Source organism: Chiloscyllium plagiosum, unplaced genomic scaffold (assembly GCF_037043375.1).
Source record: "Chiloscyllium plagiosum isolate Xiang-an unplaced genomic scaffold, Cpla_swu_hap1 HiC_scaffold_29, whole genome shotgun sequence".
NCBI classification, from domain to species: Eukaryota; Metazoa; Chordata; class Chondrichthyes; order Orectolobiformes; family Hemiscylliidae; genus Chiloscyllium; species Chiloscyllium plagiosum.
The window spans coordinates 26,842,752-26,864,208 of NW_028270167.1; the positions used below are offsets into that span (position 1 = coordinate 26,842,752).

The 21,457-nt window shown below is 39.1% G+C and overlaps 1 protein-coding gene across 2 annotated transcripts in view; it reads right to left on the minus strand.

Annotated features, from left to right (window-relative positions):
- LOC122540707 (otoancorin-like) overlaps window positions 1–21,457 on the minus strand; it is a 210,223-nt gene that overhangs the window by 69,450 nt on the left and 119,316 nt on the right. For both annotated transcript variants that reach the window (XM_043676824.2, XM_043676826.2), the window contains exons 2-6: window positions 17,557–17,663; window positions 14,243–14,277; window positions 10,891–11,057; window positions 10,050–10,225; window positions 1,214–1,332 (exon numbers count right to left, since the gene is read on the minus strand). In XM_043676824.2, coding sequence (XP_043532759.2) covers window positions 1,214–1,332; window positions 10,050–10,225; window positions 10,891–11,057; window positions 14,243–14,277; window positions 17,557–17,620 — 561 coding nt within the window. In that variant the 5' untranslated portion in view covers window positions 17,621–17,663. The remainder of the gene's footprint in view (window positions 1–1,213; window positions 1,333–10,049; window positions 10,226–10,890; window positions 11,058–14,242; window positions 14,278–17,556; window positions 17,664–21,457) is intronic.

Below are 21,457 nucleotides of genomic sequence, written 5' to 3' on the forward strand. Positions count from 1 at the left end.
GTGCTCTGAGGAAGTGTCCCTCAACCCGAAATGCTAATTCTGATTTTGTCCACGGATGTTGCCAGACCTGCTGAGTTTTTCTTTAATCAATTTCTGATTTTCTGCCCTGTCCATGCTGCTGCTGGACCTGACATGTCCCTATCCCCAGGAACTGATAACACTCCCTACTCTCCTAGACCTGACATTTCATCTCACCTTCTATCACCTTCCCACAAGGAGGTGACACTCTCAGTCTACCTCCCAGAACACAACATTCCTTCTGCCATTGGCGGAACCAAAACTCTGCCCTCCCACCAAGGACCTGACAAACCTGGGACCTATTACCCACCCTCTCCCACCTCTCACCCTCCCAAGACCCAAAACACTCCTCTGCCCCAGAACTCAACATGTTTTAATGCCCTTGTCCATTTCCACTCTCTCCTTTGCCAGGATCAACGCCAACCTCATCTGGCCACCACACTGCATAACAATCTCCAATCTATCCTAAACACTCAACACATATCTGACATCAATCCCAGCTTGTGCCCAACTACCTTACCCACTTGGTACCTGACCTTCACTCTTACCTTACATACTTACTCTTCCAAGGGAGCTGTCAATGTGTTTGCCTGCGCTCCTAGACATTTAAATCCCAGAATACAGCGACTACTGCCATGTAAAAGGAGACACTGTTTACCTTCCTCTGATTATCCTGCACGATGAGAACACAGTTGGATTGAAGGTATTTCCCCCCTAACTGTAGCATCAATGATCAGATTCTCCTGCCAGAAATGTGGAGCTCCTTCTTAATGTAAAAAACAGGACCACACTGGCGTCATTGTCACAGTCCCTCAGGAAATCATAGCCCATGGTCTTCAGTTAAATTATAATTCAATTCTTTGCTTTTGTCCTGCACAAAACCTTTCTAATGCTGATTATTACCAAACTTGAACATATACATTGTTTACAAATCACAATATTTACAAATCATAATCATAAAATGCAGGAGATTGGAGAAAATCAAGAAGCAGAGTTGTTAAAAATTCTGAAAAGGAATAACTATTTGGCATCAGATTAGTAAAGGATATGGGGTTGTTCGGTGGAATCTAGTGAAAGGTGCTCAGTAAGTCAAAACAGTAGAACTGGTATCAAAAAATGACAGAGGTGAAATGCAGACTCTGAAAAGTACAGGCATATTGAAGAGCTCTTAAAATTAATCATATCAGAGTCTTACCGTATTATTTTTACCCATTGCAATGCTCAAGAGAGTAGAAGTAGGTGCTTGCACAATGAAACGGCCAAGTATGTTAAGAACATTAAGGGTGATCCAATCTTTTTTGCCTTTCCCTTTCCCTGAGGGGAAAAATACAGAGACAGTGTAAATAATTCTAACTGCATCAACAGATGGAATCAGGATTTTGGCTTATTGATACATTCATGACACTTTCTCATCAGGCAGAGAGCATCCTGCCTCAAGTATAGGATTTTATTTGGTGATGTGAAAAACAACTTTTAAGACAGAGCATCGGGGGAGACTGTGGTGTCATGTAAAGTCACTGGGTGAGTCATCCAAAGGCAAAGGCCGATACTCTGAGGACTTCAGTTCACATTTAGAGTGCAATTAAAGCTCTATGAATAGTTCTGAAATATTAAGCTAGTCTTAGTAATGGTCACTATTAGAAATGTTTTTAAAAAATTCATTCATGGGATGTGGGTGTCGGTGGCTGGTCTGGCATTTATCACCTGCCCCTAGTTGTTCTTGAGAAGTTGAGCTGCCTTCTTGAACGACTGTAATCCATGTGCAGTCAGTATACCCACAATGCCCTTAAGCAGGAAATTCCAGAATCTTGACCCAGCGGCAATGAAGGAACGGCGATGTATTTCTGAGTCAGGATGGTGAGTGGCTTGAAGGGGAACCTAAAGGTGGTGGCGTTCCCATGTATCTGCTGCTCTTGCCCTACTAGATGAAAGTTGTCTTGGGTTCGGAAGGTGCTGTCAAAGGTTTTTTGGGGAATTTTTGTAGTGCATCTTGTCAATCGTATACACTGTTGTTACTAAGCATTGGTGGCAGAGGGGATGGATGCTTGTTGTGCCAGCTGGGTGGGCTGCTTGGTTCTTGATGGTGTCAAGCTTCTTGAGTGTGGTTGGAGCTGCACCCATCTAGGCAAATGGGGAATATTCCGCCCCATTCCTGATTTGGCCCTTGGAGAGTTAAAAAGTGTGGCACTGGAAAAGCTGGAATTCCTCATGAAGAGCTTATGCCGGAAACATTGACTCTTCTGCTCCTCAGATGCTGCCTGGCCTGCTGTGCTTTTCCAGTGCCACACTTCTCGACTCTGACCCTCCAACATCTACAATCCTCACTTTCTCTCTTGTGCCTTGTAGAGGATGGACAAGCTTTGGGGAATTAAGAGCTGGCTTACCCGTTTCTGTATTCCTAGCCTCTGACCTACTCTTGTAGCCATTGTGTTTATGGGGCGAGTCCAAAGACCTATTAGTCAATGTTAACTTCAGAAATGTTACTAGTGTTGGATTCATGAAGGCTACATCATTGAATGTCAAAGGGTGGTGGTTAAATTGCCTCTTATTGATGATGATCAGAGCTTGGCATTTATGTGATGCGAATGTTATTTGCCACTTGTCAGTCCAAGCCCAGATATTGTTCAGATCTGGAACTTGAACATGGTTTGCTTCAGTATCTGAGGAGATGCAAATAGTGCAGAACATTGTTCACCACTGATTATGCATCGTCATTTTTGAATTTGTGATGGAGGGAAGGTCATTGATGAAGCAACTGAAGATGTTAGGGCTGAGGACACTACCCTAGGGAACTCCTGCAGTGATATCCTGGAGCTGAGATGACTGACCTCCAATGACCACAACCATCTTCTGATGTGCCAGGTATGAGTCCAACCATTGGAGAGTTTGCCCCTAGTACTCCCCTAATACTCACTGATTCCAGTTTTGCTGGGGCTCCTTCATGCCACTCTCATCTAATGTGACCTTGTTGTCAATGGCTGTCACTCTCCCCTTATCTCTGGAATTCAGCTCTTTTGTCCATGTTTGAACCAAGGTTGTCATGACATCAGAAGGTGAGTGATTCTAGTGGAGCCTAAACTGGGTGTCACTGAGCAGGTTATTGCTGAGCAGGCACTGCTTGCTGGTATTGTTGATGACATCTTCAATCATTTTACTGAAGATCTAGGATAGACTTTTGTGGTGGTGATTGACCAGGTCGAAATTGTGCTTTTTCCACATTGTTGGAAAGATACCAGTGTTGTGACTGTACTGAAGGAGCTTGGCTAGGGGAACGGCAAATTCTAGAGCACAAATCTTCAGTACTATTGCTGGAATACTGTTACAGTCCATAGTCTTTTCACCATCCAGTGCCTCCAACCATTTTTTGATATTACATGGAGTGAATTGAATTAGCTGAAGATTGGTATCTATGAGGCTGGGGAACCACTGGAGGACGCTGGCACTGTATTTCTGGCTTAAGATTTGCTGGGAAAACTTCAGCTTTATCTTTTGCACTAATGCACTGTGCTCTTTCACTGTTGAAGATGGGGGTACATGTAGAATCTTCTCCTCCAGCGAGTTGCTTAATTATCCACCATCATTCATGACTGGATGTGGCAGGACTGCAGAATTAGCGTGGTGAATGGTGAATGCCTGGCACTCTTTACTACAGAGAGTTGTGGAGGCTATATAGTTGAAAGTATTTAAAGAAGAGGTAGATAGATTTTTCAAAATATCAATGGTTTGAGGGCTTTAAGCAGTTGGCTTGAAAGTGGATTTGAGGTTTGAGGACAGATAAGCCTTTATCTTTCACAGTGGTGGACCAGGTTTGAGGGGCCGACTGATCTACTTCTGCTCATATTTGTTACTTTCTTATATTTTTTCTCTGGTGAACAAAAGGGCAAATGTTAAATCTGAAAACAACAGCTGGAGATAAAATCCTGAAAAGAGGAAGATAGGAGTTGCAATGAGAACAATTACAATAGTTGGTTTTCATTTTAAGTACTGATGTAAGGATTTATAGAAACATATTAAAATGAGGGACACTTTAAAACATCGTGAAAGACTGAATAAATGAGATTTATTGACCTCAGTCCATTTATTATTTGCTCCATAACCTCACTTCATCCTTGGACCAGACTGTGTCTTGACTCCAGTTCTGCAAATCTATGGGACCTGACAACTCTCCCAATTTCATCAGACAACTGTGGCAGTTCATTTGTACATAGGAAATTATTCTGGGCATTTTTGTTTGCAGCAGAAATACTGATCAGGGCATCCTATTTTTAAAAATATTTTCTCGAAGTATTGTCAAGAGAATTTTTTTGCATGTGACTTGTGCTGAGCAGTCAATGTGCTTAAGTCTTTGCTGTAAGTAAAAGTGCTACCAACTAAGCCAAACTGGTACTTAAGGATTCCATGGAGCTGTGTGGGCCACTTGTTGAGATCATTGGTGGAAACACAGGTAGAATTTGAAACTCGCCAGTTACTGGAAAGAGTGAACAAATAAAGGACAGTGTACAGAAAGAACCAAATAAAAGGAATGGTGATAACATCTGTAAGGCTGCAAGAATTATTATTCGCATGATTGCATTTGTGCAAAAATTATAATTACTGCTTTTATTAGTTATGATGATAGATTAAAGCTTCCTGAGAGATGTGAATTTCATCAAAGATATATATTAGGTTATCTTATCTCCAATTGCTCATTGTGGTCTGGAATAATTTTACTTTGTCTTGTGGCTGGAATCAAATTGTTCTGTCCTTGCTCAGCCAGGTAGAGAATTGTTTGAATTCACACATTATGTGCTCAGTTGTAATTGATTGTTCACTGGACTAATATCTGGGGACAAACCAGACTATCAAGATGAACAAGGACAGTGGAAATTATATTTTTTTCTCTCTTTTCTATTTGTTCAATTGAAGAACCTGATCCACAACAGCGACAAATCTTTTCCAAAATCTCAATGATATTTTAATTGTGATATAAAGAGTATGATGTTTAGAGATAATAGTAAATGATACACATGTTGTAAAGAAGAATATTGTGCATGAACATTTTCTACACTATTGATCCAGTTCATAGCAATTACTTATATTTATAAAGCATTGCTAATTTAATAACAATACTCCAAAAACTCTCATTGCAATGTTATAAAATACAACATTGAGCCAAAAAAGGGAGGTGTTCCATTAAAAAGGTTTAATCAGGAAAAAAAGGTTTTAAAGAGTGTCACAATGAAAACATATTAATGGAATGAGGACGTCGCTGGTCAGGCCAGCTTTGAGTGTCCAGAGGGCAATTAAGAGTCAACCACATTGCTGAGTCACATGTAGGCCAGACCAGGTAAGGACAGCAGTTTACTTCCCTGAAGGACAATAGTGAACCAGATAGGTTTTTCCAACAATCAATTCATGCTCATCATTAGACTCTTAACTCCAGATTTTTGTTGGATTCAAATTCCACCATTTGTGGTGGCGGGATTTGAACCCAGGTCCCCAGAACATGACCTGGGTTTCTGAAATAACAGGCCAGCAATAATATCACTAAGCCATCATCTCCCCTTAAAGTCAGGAATACTCAGCTCAGAATTAAAGGTGCACAGATGTTTCAGAACATTGTGGGTCTGAAGAAGATTAGAGAGCTAGGGATAGGAGAGTTTAGAGTGATTTGAAAACAAGGTTGAGAATTTTGTGATGTTTGGCTTGGTCCTAATGCAGGTCAGCAAGCATAGGCATAAGTAGGGTGATTGTGATTTCATATGAGTTAAGATGTAGAGAAGAGCATTTTGGATGACTTTATGAGAGTCTAGTCAGGAATTCATTGGAATGGTCAAAACTAAAGGCGAACAAAGACAGGAATGTGGATTTCAGCAGTGAATGCATTGAGGTGGTGATGTTGAGAATGTCAGGAGCTCACTGACTGACCAGATGTGCCACCAAGATTACAAATATCTAATTTAAGGTCAGGCAGTTACCAGGGACCATGGGACGGATTCAATAGTTAGATAACAGTTTGGATGATGAAAATGGCCTCAGTCTTGGTGGAAATTCCATCTCATTCAGTAAGACATGTCAAATAAGCAGTCTGATCATTTAGCTACTTCAAAGCATCAAGAAAGATGTGGTGAATAGGGCTAAATATCATCAATTTTGGTGTGAATAGTATGTGCTTTCAGATGATGCTACAGGCAGGCGGTATGTAGATGAGAAGTGAACCAAGGATATATCTATGGGGGATTCTCAGGGCAATGATTTGAGCAGTCATTGGAAGTAATACTCTAGCTATGAGTAGATTTATAAAAATAGAACCATTTGATTGTAGTCTCACACAACAATAGAGGAGTTTGGTTCAGTCAACCATGTGAGAGGCTGCAGAGAGGTCAAAAAGGACATGATGTGAACTCTAACCTATATAACAGTCACATAGATCTCATTAGTGATTTTGGTAAGGACTACATTGACACTGCTATGTTGGTAGAAATCTGATTGGAGGGATTCAAACCTGAATTTGAAGAAAGATGGAACTGATTTGGGAGGTGATAATACATTCAAGGACCTCTCTAAGAGGAAAAGAGGGCTGGAGATATACAATAGTTTGCATGAATGGTTTAATAAAGTGTTGTTTTGTTTTGATGTGAGCAGCGATGACAGCAGAATTAGAGAAGACCTGAAGAGACAGAAAACTGTTCACAAAATCAGGGGGCCGTGTTGGGCCCAGCAGTGGAAATTAGGTATTCAGTAATTTGTTAGAAACAAGAGCATGGAAATATCAGTGTTATGTCTAAAATAAATTTAGAGAGAGCATGAGGATAGAGTAGCTAGGGAAAGAACTGAGGTTAAGGAAGAAAGGAACATTGTAAATAGTTTGGTCAGATCAGTTAGTGGAAGGGGGAAAAGTGTCAGAAGTAGCTGATGAAATAGTCTTATTCTTATTGATAAACAAATCCATCAGCTCTTTATGTGCAAGATGGAGGGGAGAGGTTTTTTAACAAGATGGTTTGCAGTACCTTTGCATTCCAAAGTGATCCTGATGAGAGAAGTACCAGCATTTTAAATAGTCCGGCCAGATCTGATGGCACATCAGATAGCCTTCATCAGTCAGGGCATTGACTATAGAAATTGAGAAATTATGTCGCAGTTATACAGGATGTTGGTGAGGCTACACTTGAAGTATTGTGTTCAGGTTTAGTCACCTTGTTATAGGAAGGATATTATTAAACTGGAAAGAGTGCAGAAGAAATTTACAAGGATGTTACCTGGACTCAATGGCCTGAGTTATAGGGAGAGGTTGAACAAACTTTAGAGCATAGGAGACTGAGGAGGGACTTTATAGAAGTATATCAGATCATGAGAGGCATGGTTTAGAGTTAATGCACTCAGTCTTTTTGCAGGTTTGGGGAATTGAGGACTAGAAGGCCTTAGTTTAAGGTCAGAGGGGAAAGAATAAAAGGCAACATTTTTACACATAGGGTGGTACACATATGGAATGAGCTGCCAGCGTAAGTGGTTGAGGCAGATACATTAACAACATATAGAGACATTTGGACAAATACATGGATTGGAAAGGATAAGAAGTATATGGGCCATATGCAGGGAAATGGGGTTAGTGTGGATGGACATTTTGGTTGGCATGGACCAGTTCAGGCCAAATTGTTTGTCTCTGTGCTGTAGGACTCCATGATTCTATAACACATGATTGGACTAGAAGTTCAGAAAATCCTTTCTGGCCTATGAATTAAGGAATAAAGACTGTCCCAGGAGTAACAGCAAGGATTAGAAGGAGGATTTGTGTCATTGATGACGAGGGCATGAAAGGTGGATGGAGAGGTACGGTTTAGCAAATTAGCGTCTATGTAAACATTGTGGCACAATGAGGAGCAAAGACTAATCAACCAGGATTTTGAAAGCGTGAATCTAAATGATGCCTTTCTGAGGACAGATACTGAATGAAGTAGGATCGGAATGTGGCAGGAGATATGGTTGCAGAGTGATACAGGTAATTCTTCTATCATGCAATGGTTGCGTTCTTGTGCAACTCTGCATTAGAGAAAAATTGCACTTTAGAAACAGCGCTTAAAGTGTAGGCGATGTAATCGCATTGCAGTCAACATATGTTTTAAAAGTTTGCACTTTAGAAACTTTAGAAACTTTAGAAAGTTCGTCAATCATGTTACAGCGAATTTGCTTTAATGAAATGTGTGGAATATCAGAATGACCTGTACATGGAAATTGTGAGTAACTACCAATCAATGTCCAGGATTAAGGTTTTTTCAGTAATTTTGACTTGACAAAGCAAGTGAAGAATTAAATTGCATTGTTCAATTGTAGTTAGTGGTAAAACACTTCATGAAAAGAAGAAAATGTATATAGCCAGGGTCCGAAGAAAAGTCACCCGTTTATGGTTTTGTAGTGGAAATTAACATATAAATTAGGCTAACAAATGTGAAAATGTATTGAAGTGAAATGTTTTTCCCTAAGGATACCACTTTACTTTTGAATGGCCCAATTTTGAAACTTAAACTATGTTACAGACATATGTATATATATATATATATATATATATATATTATTTTCTATTGTTATTTTGAGATCTTATTTGTTTGAGGCATCAACAGTGTTTGTGGAGTCACGAACAATTCTTTTAACTAAAGGATGTTGATAGTTTTCTGAGAAAACTCAGATTTTTAACTTGGGATGATATTAATCACTTGGAGGTAACGCTGCACACTTGAAAGAGATGCACACATTGTCTTCTGGTTTCATATTATCTCGGTAAAGATATATGCAGTTAATAAGATCAGAGGGATAGGTTGTCAGAAAGGAATGTGATTTACATCACAAGAATAATACAGGAGGTAAGAGGTGGAAATATCATTATGTGACCATCACTTTTAAGGAAACCAATTAGGAATCAAGCATACACTGTCTAGCCAATCTGAGATTAATCATATGTCTATGTATTGAAAGCCAATTAGATTCCAAAGTGTCTCATTAGGCACAGGCAGTCATGGCTAGCAAGGGTTAATAAGTAATGATTCTTAGTGGGTTGGTGCACAGAAAAGAAGACTGAAGACAGAAAGAGAACTTCAGTCATCAGAAGTAAACAAAAAAATGAGGGCCTAATCAATCAATCAATCTCACAGGCTGATGCCCTGAAGTGGATCAACTGAAAATCATTATTTTTATTAAGAATCATTTTACTTGTGTTGGTTTTAATAAACCTAACAGATTCTGTGACACCTGTGAAAACACACTTGTACCTGCAATGGGTTGTGCAACTAATCAGAGCAAATATAATTTTGAAAGCCCTCAAATGTTGATGTTTGTTAACATATGACTTGGATCTTACAACTAAAGTTAAAGCGAATCCTAAAATCTTACAATTGATTGCTACAATAGGGTCGCATTAGATGTAAGGTGAATTGAGTGGCCATTAACATTGGTTACAGAGTTTACATGGTGGGAGAGAAATAGGGAGGATAGAGATGAGTGACTGCAAGAGAGAGGGAGAGTTATGCGTTGGAATGGAATTTGAAATCAGAGGATGAAGAATGGTTTGGTACAAAGGCTGAAGGAGGAATCATTGAAGACATTTCAGTAAGAAATTCTTGATTGTGCTTGGGAAGGAGCTTTAAAATGATGATTTTGAAAGAAATTCAAGAGGCACCAAACAAGGGAAGATGCTTCAAGAAGGAAAAAAGACAAGGTGTAAGCTGTTTCTAAGTGCCACAATGCCAATGCTCCCACCTCGCCAGGGCAAGTGAAGAAAGACATTGCCAGGGAGGAGGCTCCATCAAAGTGCAAGAAGTCACCACTCCTGAACCAGAATTTCCTAAAGGCTACTTGTCAATGCAATCATTCACAAGAAGTCCATAGATGGGAAAAGCATTCTTCACAAGAGAACAATATTCTGGAGTGAGATGCACAGATAGTTGGTGAGAGATGATGGAACAATGAAAGCAACAGGGTCAGAAGTGAGAAAGGGGAGTTCCACAGAGAGGCATTTAGCAGGTTTAACATCAAAACATTCATAATTCCAGATTGGTTACCTTTTTCTGGGTTGTTACTTTCATCTGGATTTTTTGATTTTCTCTCATGAGGTTTGGGTTTCCAGATGTCCATTCCAGGTCCTGGTGTTTTTGTGTAAATATCTTCAACCCATTTATAAATCTGCTTCCTGGTACCTGGATTCAGGTAATCATATTTGGTATTTAAAAGCTTCATCCTGCAATGAAAATTGCCAATAAAAGAACAGATGAAACTGTGTGTGAAAGAATAAGTGAGATAAAGTATGAAAATACGTTCTCAAATTATATTGGTAAGCTAATGATAAGAATGATATTGTTTATTTTGTGACAATTGAAGTGAGGAAAATAATGCTTCCTTACCCAGAGGATTTGAGCAGTCATAAAAATAAACAGAAGGTGCTGAGAGGCTAAACTTCAGAATGGGAGCAGATATTGCTTGTCTCTCACCCTTATCCAAATTGAAAATTACCACCTAGTGTAAATTGCCAGATGTGCTCCACTGGCAAAACTCAACCAAGACAAGAAGCAGTGTTGTTATGAAATGAATGCAGAGAGCTTTAGCTATACTCCTACTCAACTGTTTCACTTAGAGACTCCACCACTTCTTAAAAAAATCAAACAATATACAAGAGACCCTTCAGCCCACCAAGTCTGCACTGCCAAAAATAAACTACAATGCATGTTCCGGCTTTACTGGACTACACCCTTAACCTTGAATGTTATGAATATTACTTGATATTCAAGTGTTCATTCAAGTACTTTTTTAAAGATTGGATTTCAAAAAATAATCAAGACTGAATTTTATTTGTCAGCAACATTGCATGAAAAGTTATGTCAAGACAGAGTGACCTGCTACACTTACAGTTCCACCAAATTGGAATGAGTGACATTAAGGCTGAACGACCGGACACACCCTGGACTCAGATCGCTGATATTCTCATAAAAGTCATTGATATACTCTGAGATATTTCCTGGATCAGTGAGGTTGTTCCTTAGATCGATTTCCCATCCTTTACATCTTCCTGCACCCTACAAAATCAAAAAGTTTCAAAGCATTCAATAATCCTGGTATAAATTGCTGAAATATATGCAGAAAGGCAAGAGCAGTGAGATTACATGGTCTATCCATTATTCAGCATAACCCTTGGTCTCAATGTTCATAATAGGCATTTGTACCAAAATGTTGTGCTGCAAAACAATGTGCAGTTTGAGTTCTGATTACACCAAGCTGTTAATAGCCAGGCCTTTACACTGTTTGTTCAGGTTCTCTGACAAGCCTACAACAAATAAGTGGGAGAATTTGTGAGCATCACATAGTACATTTCAGAATGAAAGGTGGGGCTGTTTCACGTTAGACGACTTTGCCATGCAAACTGGTAGTCCTCTGCACCACTAGACAACACTCTTCATTGTGGGAAATCGAGCATCAGCAAGATACTTGAGCACTGCAACTGAATCTAAACCTTTCCTGTTATCACTGGAGAGTGATTAGACTTCGAAACCTGGCTGATTATCTACTACCCAACATAACAAACTTAGCAGAGACAAGGTACTGACCTGGGGAACTTTTTGAGAGAACTGGTTTTCTCAAAGCACTAGTTAAATCAAGAATTCATTTATAATAAAGATGTTTCAAATTTATTTGCAGTTCATGGAAAAGACATCTTTCCTCCTAGCCTGTACTCAGTAGAGATAGCTTTTTTCAAACTCGGTTATCGGGGAACTGGCATTTGAAAATTTAATTACATCTTTCTAAGTAAAGCATGATGAATATTCGCTTTTCTGGAGAAAGAAAAGTCACTGATGTGCAATGCTATAAAGTCTGATAAAAGTCTAGTCTGAATACTACAAATTTTCAAGATTATTTCTGAATTTCTTCAAGGAAAATGTATTTGCTTTCAAGTTAGTTACAGAGCTATATACTGTTTGCATACAAGGTTTCTGCTCATATAATTCAAATCATCAATAGATTTGTGAATAAGCTATTATTATCTTATTAAGCATGCTGGAGTTTTCCTGACTTTATAAAGACTATAATTACCATGCAACATTTACTGTTGCAACATGGTAATCACTAGATGATAATCAACACAAACAGCTAAACAAAATACAAGACTGGAAATAAATCATACCCAGGTCCAGATGCCATTATGAATTAACCCCTAAAGTATTAACCATGGCCTTCATTTGTAATGTTAAGTGCATTTGTGCCTTTTATTTCACAGCTTCATGACCAATTAAACTTTTAAATCAGCTGATTATTAAAGAGAAATATTTTCACTCTGAAATACCGCACAGAAAGTCAGCTAAATATTGGGAAGCTCAAACGTATATCCTTTAGTCCTGCCTCAAAACTGTCATATTAAGAGTGCCTTTGCACTGATTTGAGGCCTGCCAAAAAGTTCCTTTCTATCAATTTCATACTTCCATTCAGCCCTCTCCAACTTAGCCATTACCTCAGGTTGAACTACATTTTTCATAAACTTCGCATTCAGTCCATGCATGCAAGACTCCAGCTCCCATGTCCTCTCCAGTACAAGCCTATCTACTCCAACATGTGCAACATCACCAACATCCTTCCCAAACTGTTGCTGAAATCCTCACTCATATTTTGGTTACCATCAGGCTTGATCACTCCAACAATCTCTTACCCATTTTCTCATCTCTTACTCACCATAAACATTAGCTTATCCAAATTTCACTGCCCATATCTAGGTCAGTTAGCCATACTCCTGCTGTCTGACATTGACTCTCAGCTCCTGCCATTCCCCTAACATTTTAAAATTAAAATTCTCATCCTTCAGTTTGAATCCACTCATAGTCTGCCCTCTCTTTGGGGCAGAATCTTCTACACACTGATATTGAGTTCAGAGGTGGGAAAGGCAATTTAAATGGGTTGTCACCTCATGCCTCCATTGCAAATAATCTTGGAGCAGTAAGGCTGGTGTCTCACCCTCCTTCCAATTACAAATTGAGGACCTTATGAAGGCAAGTAAAGACCACTAAATAGCTTGATCCCTCCAGCAGTTGCATGTGGGCCTGTCACCACTGTGTCATAGGTCAGCTTGTAATCCTAGGCATGGATAAGAGGTTACTTGAAAAAGGGATTTCACTATGCCTGACTAAGGGAATGGACAAGCTTTAAGTTTGCAATGAGTGTGGTCCCAGTGAGAGTTATTCCCCTGCCCATTTTACCAATCACCCTGTTCCCTCCACAATGACCCCCACCCCAAAAGGCCAAGAGCATCCACATTTCTTCTCGGTGACCGGGCAGTATCAGTCAGAGAATCCCTACTGCTATGTCAGGAACATGAGCTGTCACCTTTATATTTATGGATATCGGTGGCTATTAGACAAAGCCAGAATTGATTTTAGCCTCAAAAATGTCAATTATGAGTGCTGTTCAAGTTTATATGTGAAGAATGACCAATCATAAGGTTCTGCCAGATGATTCAAATATGTGTAATCGGTATCTTCAGGACGAGCAGAAAATAAAATAAATAATTAATTGGAGTAGGGGAGAGAGTTGCTATGAGCATTTAGAAGCATTTGATTCCCTGTAGGAATAGGCATCTTCACGCATTGAATCATACAACACAGGAGAGACCCTTAGGCCCATTGGCTCTGTGCCAACCTATCTACACTAATCCTACTGTCTGGCACTTGGCCCATAGCCTTGAATGTTTCAAGTGCTCATCTACATACATTTTGAAAAGATTACCTACCAGCCTTTGTGTGACAATAATTTCCTCAAGTCTCATCTAAATCATCTGCACGCTTGTTATCGATCCTTCAACTAAGGGAACAGTTGATTCTTATCCACTCTGTTCCTTATAATCTTGAACACTTCAATCAGATCTCCACTAGGTCTTCTCTGCTGTAAATAAAACAATTTGGAACTATCCAGCCTCTCTCCATAGATAAGTTTTTAAGAGAGTTAATCTCTGGCTCGCATTCACTGAGCTGCATTGATTTAGAGATAAGACCTTCATTCTTAATGCTAATTGTACACAAATTAAAAGTTCACGATTGATAGTAATCAAGTACATCATTTTATTGAGTGATCCAACTGGAGTTTGGTACCAATGACAAGGAGATACTTCCTTGAGAGACCTGGCAAAATGGGCTCTGGGTGATCAAAATTATTTCCTTTTATGCTGTTACTGATATAATTTCCTATTCACTGTGCTAAATTTATTGTGTATTGTTTTTACCTGTTTCGAGTCTTTATCCTTTCCTCCACGCATCCCTTTGAATGTCAAAGAGAAATCAAATGTTAATAAAATGGTGAACAATGTTAATGCTATTAATGTACTGTTATCCATTGATGCACTGGTAACACATGAACAGATGAAAAAAATGCCAACCAAGTTTCATGTTGAAAAGATTCAGAGACTCTTTAATCTCCCCATCTAGAGGTTAAGAAATAAATGGAGTATTCTTTAAATCCTGTAGCAGTTTGATGGATGATAACATATAGTTTGAGGAGTGGGTAGAATTTTGTGTAACATTCAGTTAGCTGCATTTAGGCTCCAGAAATAAGCTGTTGATGATAACATCTACCATAATCAAAACAGATATACTCTGAGCACAGTAAAAAAAGGAAAGAAAACCCAGAGGTCTTATCTCTAAAACTGGTGCAAAATTTATTTCAGAATAAATTTACTTTGAACACAGACTGCCATCAGAGCAAGGTAAATTCAACTTCTTCTGTTCAGCCATTTTAAACATTTGAGGCTCATGCTATAATGTTAGTCTACTGCATGATCAGCTTATCATATTCTGCAAATATAGGGTAAAAATGCAAGTAGAAATCAGCTTTAAAATTCAACCCTTAAGCCAGGAGTTTCCTAAAAGTGTTTTGTCCTGATCCACTGCCATAAACTAAATGGAAGATTGGCAGAAACTCTGAGTGGAGTTTCCACTAAAGCTATTATGGCCAACTGGAGAAGCCACCAGGATACACTTTATGTTTGCATCTGCTCATCCGTGATATTTTGCATTTTTATTGCCATCTGGCTCAAGATGTTTCTGGATTAATTTAACATATCAATGTGCCAGTGATTCTTTGTGGTGACGGATTACACATCTAACTGAGCAACTCTAGATATGTCTGCACAATGGCCAACTTATTGAAAGCTGTTTACAAACACTTTTTTTGTCCTTTTTTTAATGCAGATTTTCATCCCATCCCTTCTCTGTTGAAGGTGTTGAGTCTTCACTGGACCTGGTTGCATGAGCCCTAATTGTCCTCCCATTCTTTTCCAAATTTTAAGCTGAAACATTTAATGTAGGATGTTAGAGTCAGAGTTAGAGTCAACACAGAAACAGACCCTTCGGTCCAACTTGTCCATGCCGACTAGATATCCCAACCCAATTCAGTCCCAGCTTCCAACCCATATCCCTCCAAACCCGTCCAATTTACGTACCCATCAAGGTGCCCTTCAAATGTTGCAACTGCATCAGCCTCCACCACCCTCTCCGGCAGCCCACCCCACACATGCACCACCTTCCACCTGAAAAATCCACCCCCCAGGCTCCCTCCACATCCTTCCCCTCCCACCCCAAACCAAAGCCCTCCAATTCTGGATCTTCCCACCCCAGGCAAGAGACACCATCCACCCAGCGTATCCATGCCACTCATGACTCCATAAATCTCTATGAGGTGACCCCTCAGCCTCCAGTGCTCCAGGCAAAAAACAGCCTCAGCCTATTCAACCTCTCCTGACAGCCCAAATCCTCCAATCCTGGTAATATCCTTCTTTTAACCTATCTCCTACCTGCCAGGACAGAAGCCCCTCAAACATTTTTGTACTCTAGATAAAACAAAGTAATACCACAGTAATGGAATATAGTCTCATGGCAGGTTGATATTAACACACTTACAGCAAGGGTTGCAGAATAGTAGTCATGACGATGGAACAAGGATGCTCTTCATGTTTGAACCTAAGTCATTTTGCCGATGCATACAGATAAATATAGATTTGAACATTTAAATTAAGACCAAGAATACATAATTCAGCCCTTCCAGACTGCTCCACCATTCAATGAGATTATGTTTAATCGAACAATGGCCTCAAAAGTACTTTCCTGTCTAACCCCCTATACTCTGACACCTCTGGTGGTCAAGAATCTATCTGTCTTTCCCTTAAAAAATATTCATGTTCCTGCCTTTACCACTTTATTGGAAAGAAAATTGCATAGACTCACAACTCCCCTTCACCCCCCCTCCCCCACCCCATCTCTGTGTTAAATGGCATTTCCTGCTTTTGTCTACAAAGAGAAACATCCATTTAGTATCCACCCTGTCAGGTCTCCTCAGAATCTTACATTTTTCAATAAAATTCCTTCTTATTCCTCTATACTTCAATTTTTCCAGGCCCAAACACATCAAATCTTTTCTCATGTGATATGAGGAATCAGTTGAGTGAACCTGCTCTGCAAGGCTTCTAATATAATTGTTTGATGAATAAGCACAGAGCTGGACCTGAACCCAGATCCTGTTTCCATTCTATAGGACTAAAATGGACTAAAAGATATCAGAGCATGGAAATGGGACAGTTTTTAGGCTTGTTGCAAAAGTAAACGCATTATTCTATGTGGAATGCTTAGAGCTGAACAACAATCGAGGTGAATTAGATTTTATTTTTATTCAATTAGAAGAAAGGAGTACATTTTTGTTAGTTAGCATTTGCTCATCAGATACATTATCCAAAATTGGTTTAGTCAGTGCAAAAGATCAAATAATTTCAAGTCTTCTTGGGACAAATACATTTGTTTATTAAGAAACATAAACCTTTCCATTACCCTTCCAGGGTAAATTAATTTAAAATATAATTGTTTTCCTTTTGCGTTAAAAGAATCCTTGACATCATTACAAATGTTAATTTTATGCCGTTTTATTAATATTGCTGAAAATGGATTTAATTACAAAAAGAAGCACTTCAGTCAACCATTAGCCTTCAAATGATAGAAAAACACATTTTAAATAATCAAACATTATTTTTAAGGTTATATGAAACCATTTGCTTGATTGATTCACAGTAGTCACTTTTTAGCAAGTTATTTTTGAATGTGGATGCTTTTCAAAGCCATCAAATTGCTATTCAGAAGTCCCCTTCTTGAAAACAGCTGAGCTCCTGATAGGCCTTTTCAGACTACAACAATGAGTCAACAAAATTTCTTTACATCTGGAGTCACATCTAAATGGGTATAATGGCAGGTATCCTTTCCTGGAGAACATGAATGAGCCAAATAGGTTTTATGGCACACAGAGGTTTTGAGGTCACACTAGCTTTTAACTTCAGAATTTACTGAATAAATTTTACATCTCTAACCTCTCCTGATGGTTACATTAACACACTAAAACAGAATTGAAAGGCCATGTGTTGAGATACATCAGATCTGAAACTGGAATATTTCATATAACTGCAGAAATCATACGCACACTACAATTTTGTCAACACTTAAACATCGAAAAGAATCCTCAGTGCTCTTTGAGCAGATTATCTGACTGTTATGACTGTACCTGTCGTCTGATCAATCAAGCATAAGCAGCAAATGAAAATGAAGACTTGGAACTTGGGTCCCATTTTTATTCTTTGTCCAAATTTTCTCCAATATCAGAAATGAAACCTTCAACAAATGGAAAGAAAACAAAGAACATTGTTAGCAAATAAATGTAGAACTTTACTGTTCATTGTTATATACAAAACAAACTGATTGTTTTTAATGTGGGTAGATTTGTTAGAAAGAATTGCAGGGCAATGAACTTGAACACAATAGCATACTTCAAAGATAAAAACTTCAAAATAAAAGGATTACTGGTGTAAATTCTCTAATACGTCAAATTCTAAGGTTAGACCTTTCGATTCAAGGCAAGAATGAGAAGGCGATTACTTTCTCTGGGATCCTGTTTCAGAGAAACTGTGCTCACCCAATCACTATAATTTTATTGAGAAGTGATGGGGACAGGCTGGACAGTGACTGGAGACTGTCCCACTGCCTCCCCAAGCAGGCATAAGATAGCAACAGAGGTGGGCAAATACCCAGGTGGACTGTTGTGAAGGCACATCTCCATTAACCGGGACTTCAGTCCAGTTCTCAGCATTGTTGTTAGGCTGCACAGCCTTGTCTCCACCCATGCCTCATGCTCTCCATGACATATACCGTCAATACACCCATGAGTCCACCATACTCCCATGACTCATCCACACACTTTGTACACCCTCAAAAAATCTGAAGTCCTCTGTACCCTCAAAACGCACTTGTCCAGATTTAGAATTCATGAGCTGTATAATAACATTGGGCAGATTTGAAAACACTCAGGCAACTGTTTGTTACACAAGGGTTCCTTATAAAAATGTTCTCTTCTTACCATTACATTATACTCTAAACAAAACACCTCCAGTCATTCTTTCACTCTTGCTGAATTTATTCAGGCATTTGGAGCTCAGCTAAACAATAATAATAGGATTCTAATGCAGATCCGCAGCAGGTTAAATCAAATCTTCCCGGACTTGGGGTTGGTAGGGGGAGAGAGTGGGTGGTGGTGGTTGTTGGGGGGGGAGAGAGTGGGTGGTGATCGTTGATGGGGGGAGAGACTGGGTGGTGGTGGTTGGTGGTGGTTTGATTTGGCATCAGGAATGCCAATGCCAGATACAAGACTCTGCTAAGCAGAGCTTATTTCGGGGCACGAAGTTTGGTGTAAGAACCATGGGAGTGACCCTGCATGGGCAAGAGGCATAATTGACTGGAGGTCAGGCCCAAAGACATATCAAGTTCGGGTGAGTGCAACTGTCCTAAATAAGCACGTTGACCATACGAAAGCTGCAAGCTCACCAACACTGTGGGAGAAAATCGTGCCCGGCTCCTCGACTGCCTTTCTGACTATTGTGGAACCAATGGGTTCTCTTCATCCATTATGTGTTGGAAATACCTCAGAATCTGAGAGGGACATGGCGGATATTGCTGCCTTGATGCTTTTGCTGTCCGAAAAGGAGAATGAATTCCTTCCAAGATGCTCCGGGTGCAAGGGGCGAGCTACTGTCTGTTTCCCTGATTATTCTAAATTAAAGCTACAAATTCATCCTCAGAATTCCTGTCAAGATGGAACTGAGGTGGTACATTTTCTATCAGAGTGCCATTCTTGGTTGGAATTCTCTTCTGTAGAGAGCAGTGGAAGCTGAAGCATTGAATATGTTTGGGTTTGAGTTATTTGATTGTCAAAAGTGTCAAGAGTTAATGAGGGATGGGGTGGGGGTTGGTTTGTGAAACTAAGGTCACAAATAGATCAGCCATGGTTTTCTGAAATTGTAAAACAGGTTTGAGCAGCTGAATATCCTACCATGTCCTTATTTCTTTCATATGATGTTATGTTACACAGTTGGTACGTTTTTCTAATAGGGAGAAAGTGAGGACTGCAGATGCTGGAGATCAGAGTTGAAGAGAGCGGTGCTGGAAAAGCACAGCCGGCCAGGCAGCATCCGAGGAACAGGAGAATCAACACACTCCTGATGAAGAGCTTATGCTCGAAACGTCGACTTTCCTGCTCCTCGTACGCTGCTTGACTGGATATGCTTTTCCAGCACCACACTTTTTGACATTTTTCTAATACCAATGTCCCAGTGTTATTTTTTAATTCCTTCAACTAACTAGGTTGCCTGTACTAATTTTGCAGATGGTATGGACACTAGTTGCATGACTGGCCTACTTCCTGCTTGGCTTGAGTTAGGTGGGTTACTAAAGCCTTAGCCAGAAGTTCAGGAGAATGGGGAAAACAGATCTTTCTTTGAATCATTAGGAAGTCAACTACTCAGTTATAATAAAAAAGAAACCTTTGCAACCAGTTCCGATTACATTATATGGTGATAGGCAGTACTGAAAATGAATAAATGGGTAGTTTTATTTTAAACCATTCACGAAGGAAATTGCTATTTCCTGGTCTATTAAAACAGGGTGTGGATGCATCATCAGATTAAAGATAAAATATTGCAAATGCTTATTATAAAGGTATCATATGTAATAATTACATTCTCTTGCCAATGGTGGCACTGTGGCGCCTCAGTTTAATTTGCTTTCAGTTCTTCATCTTATACCACAGACAGATACGCATATGTTCTCAAATTATACTGGGTTTTGGTATTTTGTGCAAAACAATCATTCAGCTTAGCAGGGAGGAAGGGGAGGTTCTGGAAACAATCAAACAGGTTAAATTTGGCCTTGGCACGAAGATGGTTGGAAACCAGCAAACACAGCATTTTTATGCTTTCTTCCTCGATGGGTCGGAATGAAATTGCCCAAATGTGAAAAACCCCAATGCCAAAATGAGGAAGTACTGTAAAATTTGTAAAAGTGGAACTGAGTCTCATTCAATTCCACCTTTGGTCAAATTATAATTATCCTCTAATTCTACTTTACTCGGAGATTTCAATTGGCTTCCAGCACACTGTGCTATGAGTAATATATTATTTTTATACAACAGATAAAACAGAGCGATGGAGACAGAAGAACAGAAAGGAAGGAGTTTATCAATTTACAAGTGATACAATGGTTCGGTCATTCAACTCCAATGTTTGCACCTTTTTCACACAACTGTTCATTTATATCTTGCAGTTCTTCCTTATCATATTTGATTAATTCCTTTACTTCATTTGCTTGTTTTTTTTGTCTTTTTGGGCACAGCAATTTTTTTTAATTTAAATATCTAAAGCTTAAGAAAAACACAGTGAGAAAATACTATTGTTCAACTGGATCTCTTCCCACAGGTTGTGAGAATTCACCGCAGCATATTTCAATGAGAAGTATTATTTTCCAGTTGTTAAGGAGCTGTCAAAACATTTTCTAAATAAAGGTGTGACTAAGATTTGAATTTATAGAGATGAATAATATATTTGTCCATGTTCATAATTCAGCACACATAATTTGAAAATTAACAGACTACCAGACATTGTTAGGGTAACTACATTGTAATTTGTTTGGTGAATGAAATTCAGAAAGAATCATTACCTTTGTATCAAATCCATCTAAGTGTCTCCCAGATGAATATGATTCATCAGTGAAATATGCTGGAATTAGTTTCTCAACCCCTGTTTTTGGTACTTTAAAAACATAATTACGCTTATCATCCTGCCTAAGTCACACACAAGTCCTGACTTGAATATGTTTCACTGATCCTTTATCATCACCGTCATGGTCTGTGTGTAAGCTGCAGAGTTGTCAGGGCAACCAGGGATGGGCAATAAATCCTTGCTGCATCACATCTCAGGAATGAAATTTCCAAATTTATAACCAGAAATATCCTATATAATAACAAGGGGGATAATAATCAATAACTCGTGGAAAATCAAAATTCAAAGTGTGAGAAATTTTTAAAAAAGCATCATGCCAATTATTGTTTTGAAGGACCAACTAATGTTAGCCTCTCTTTA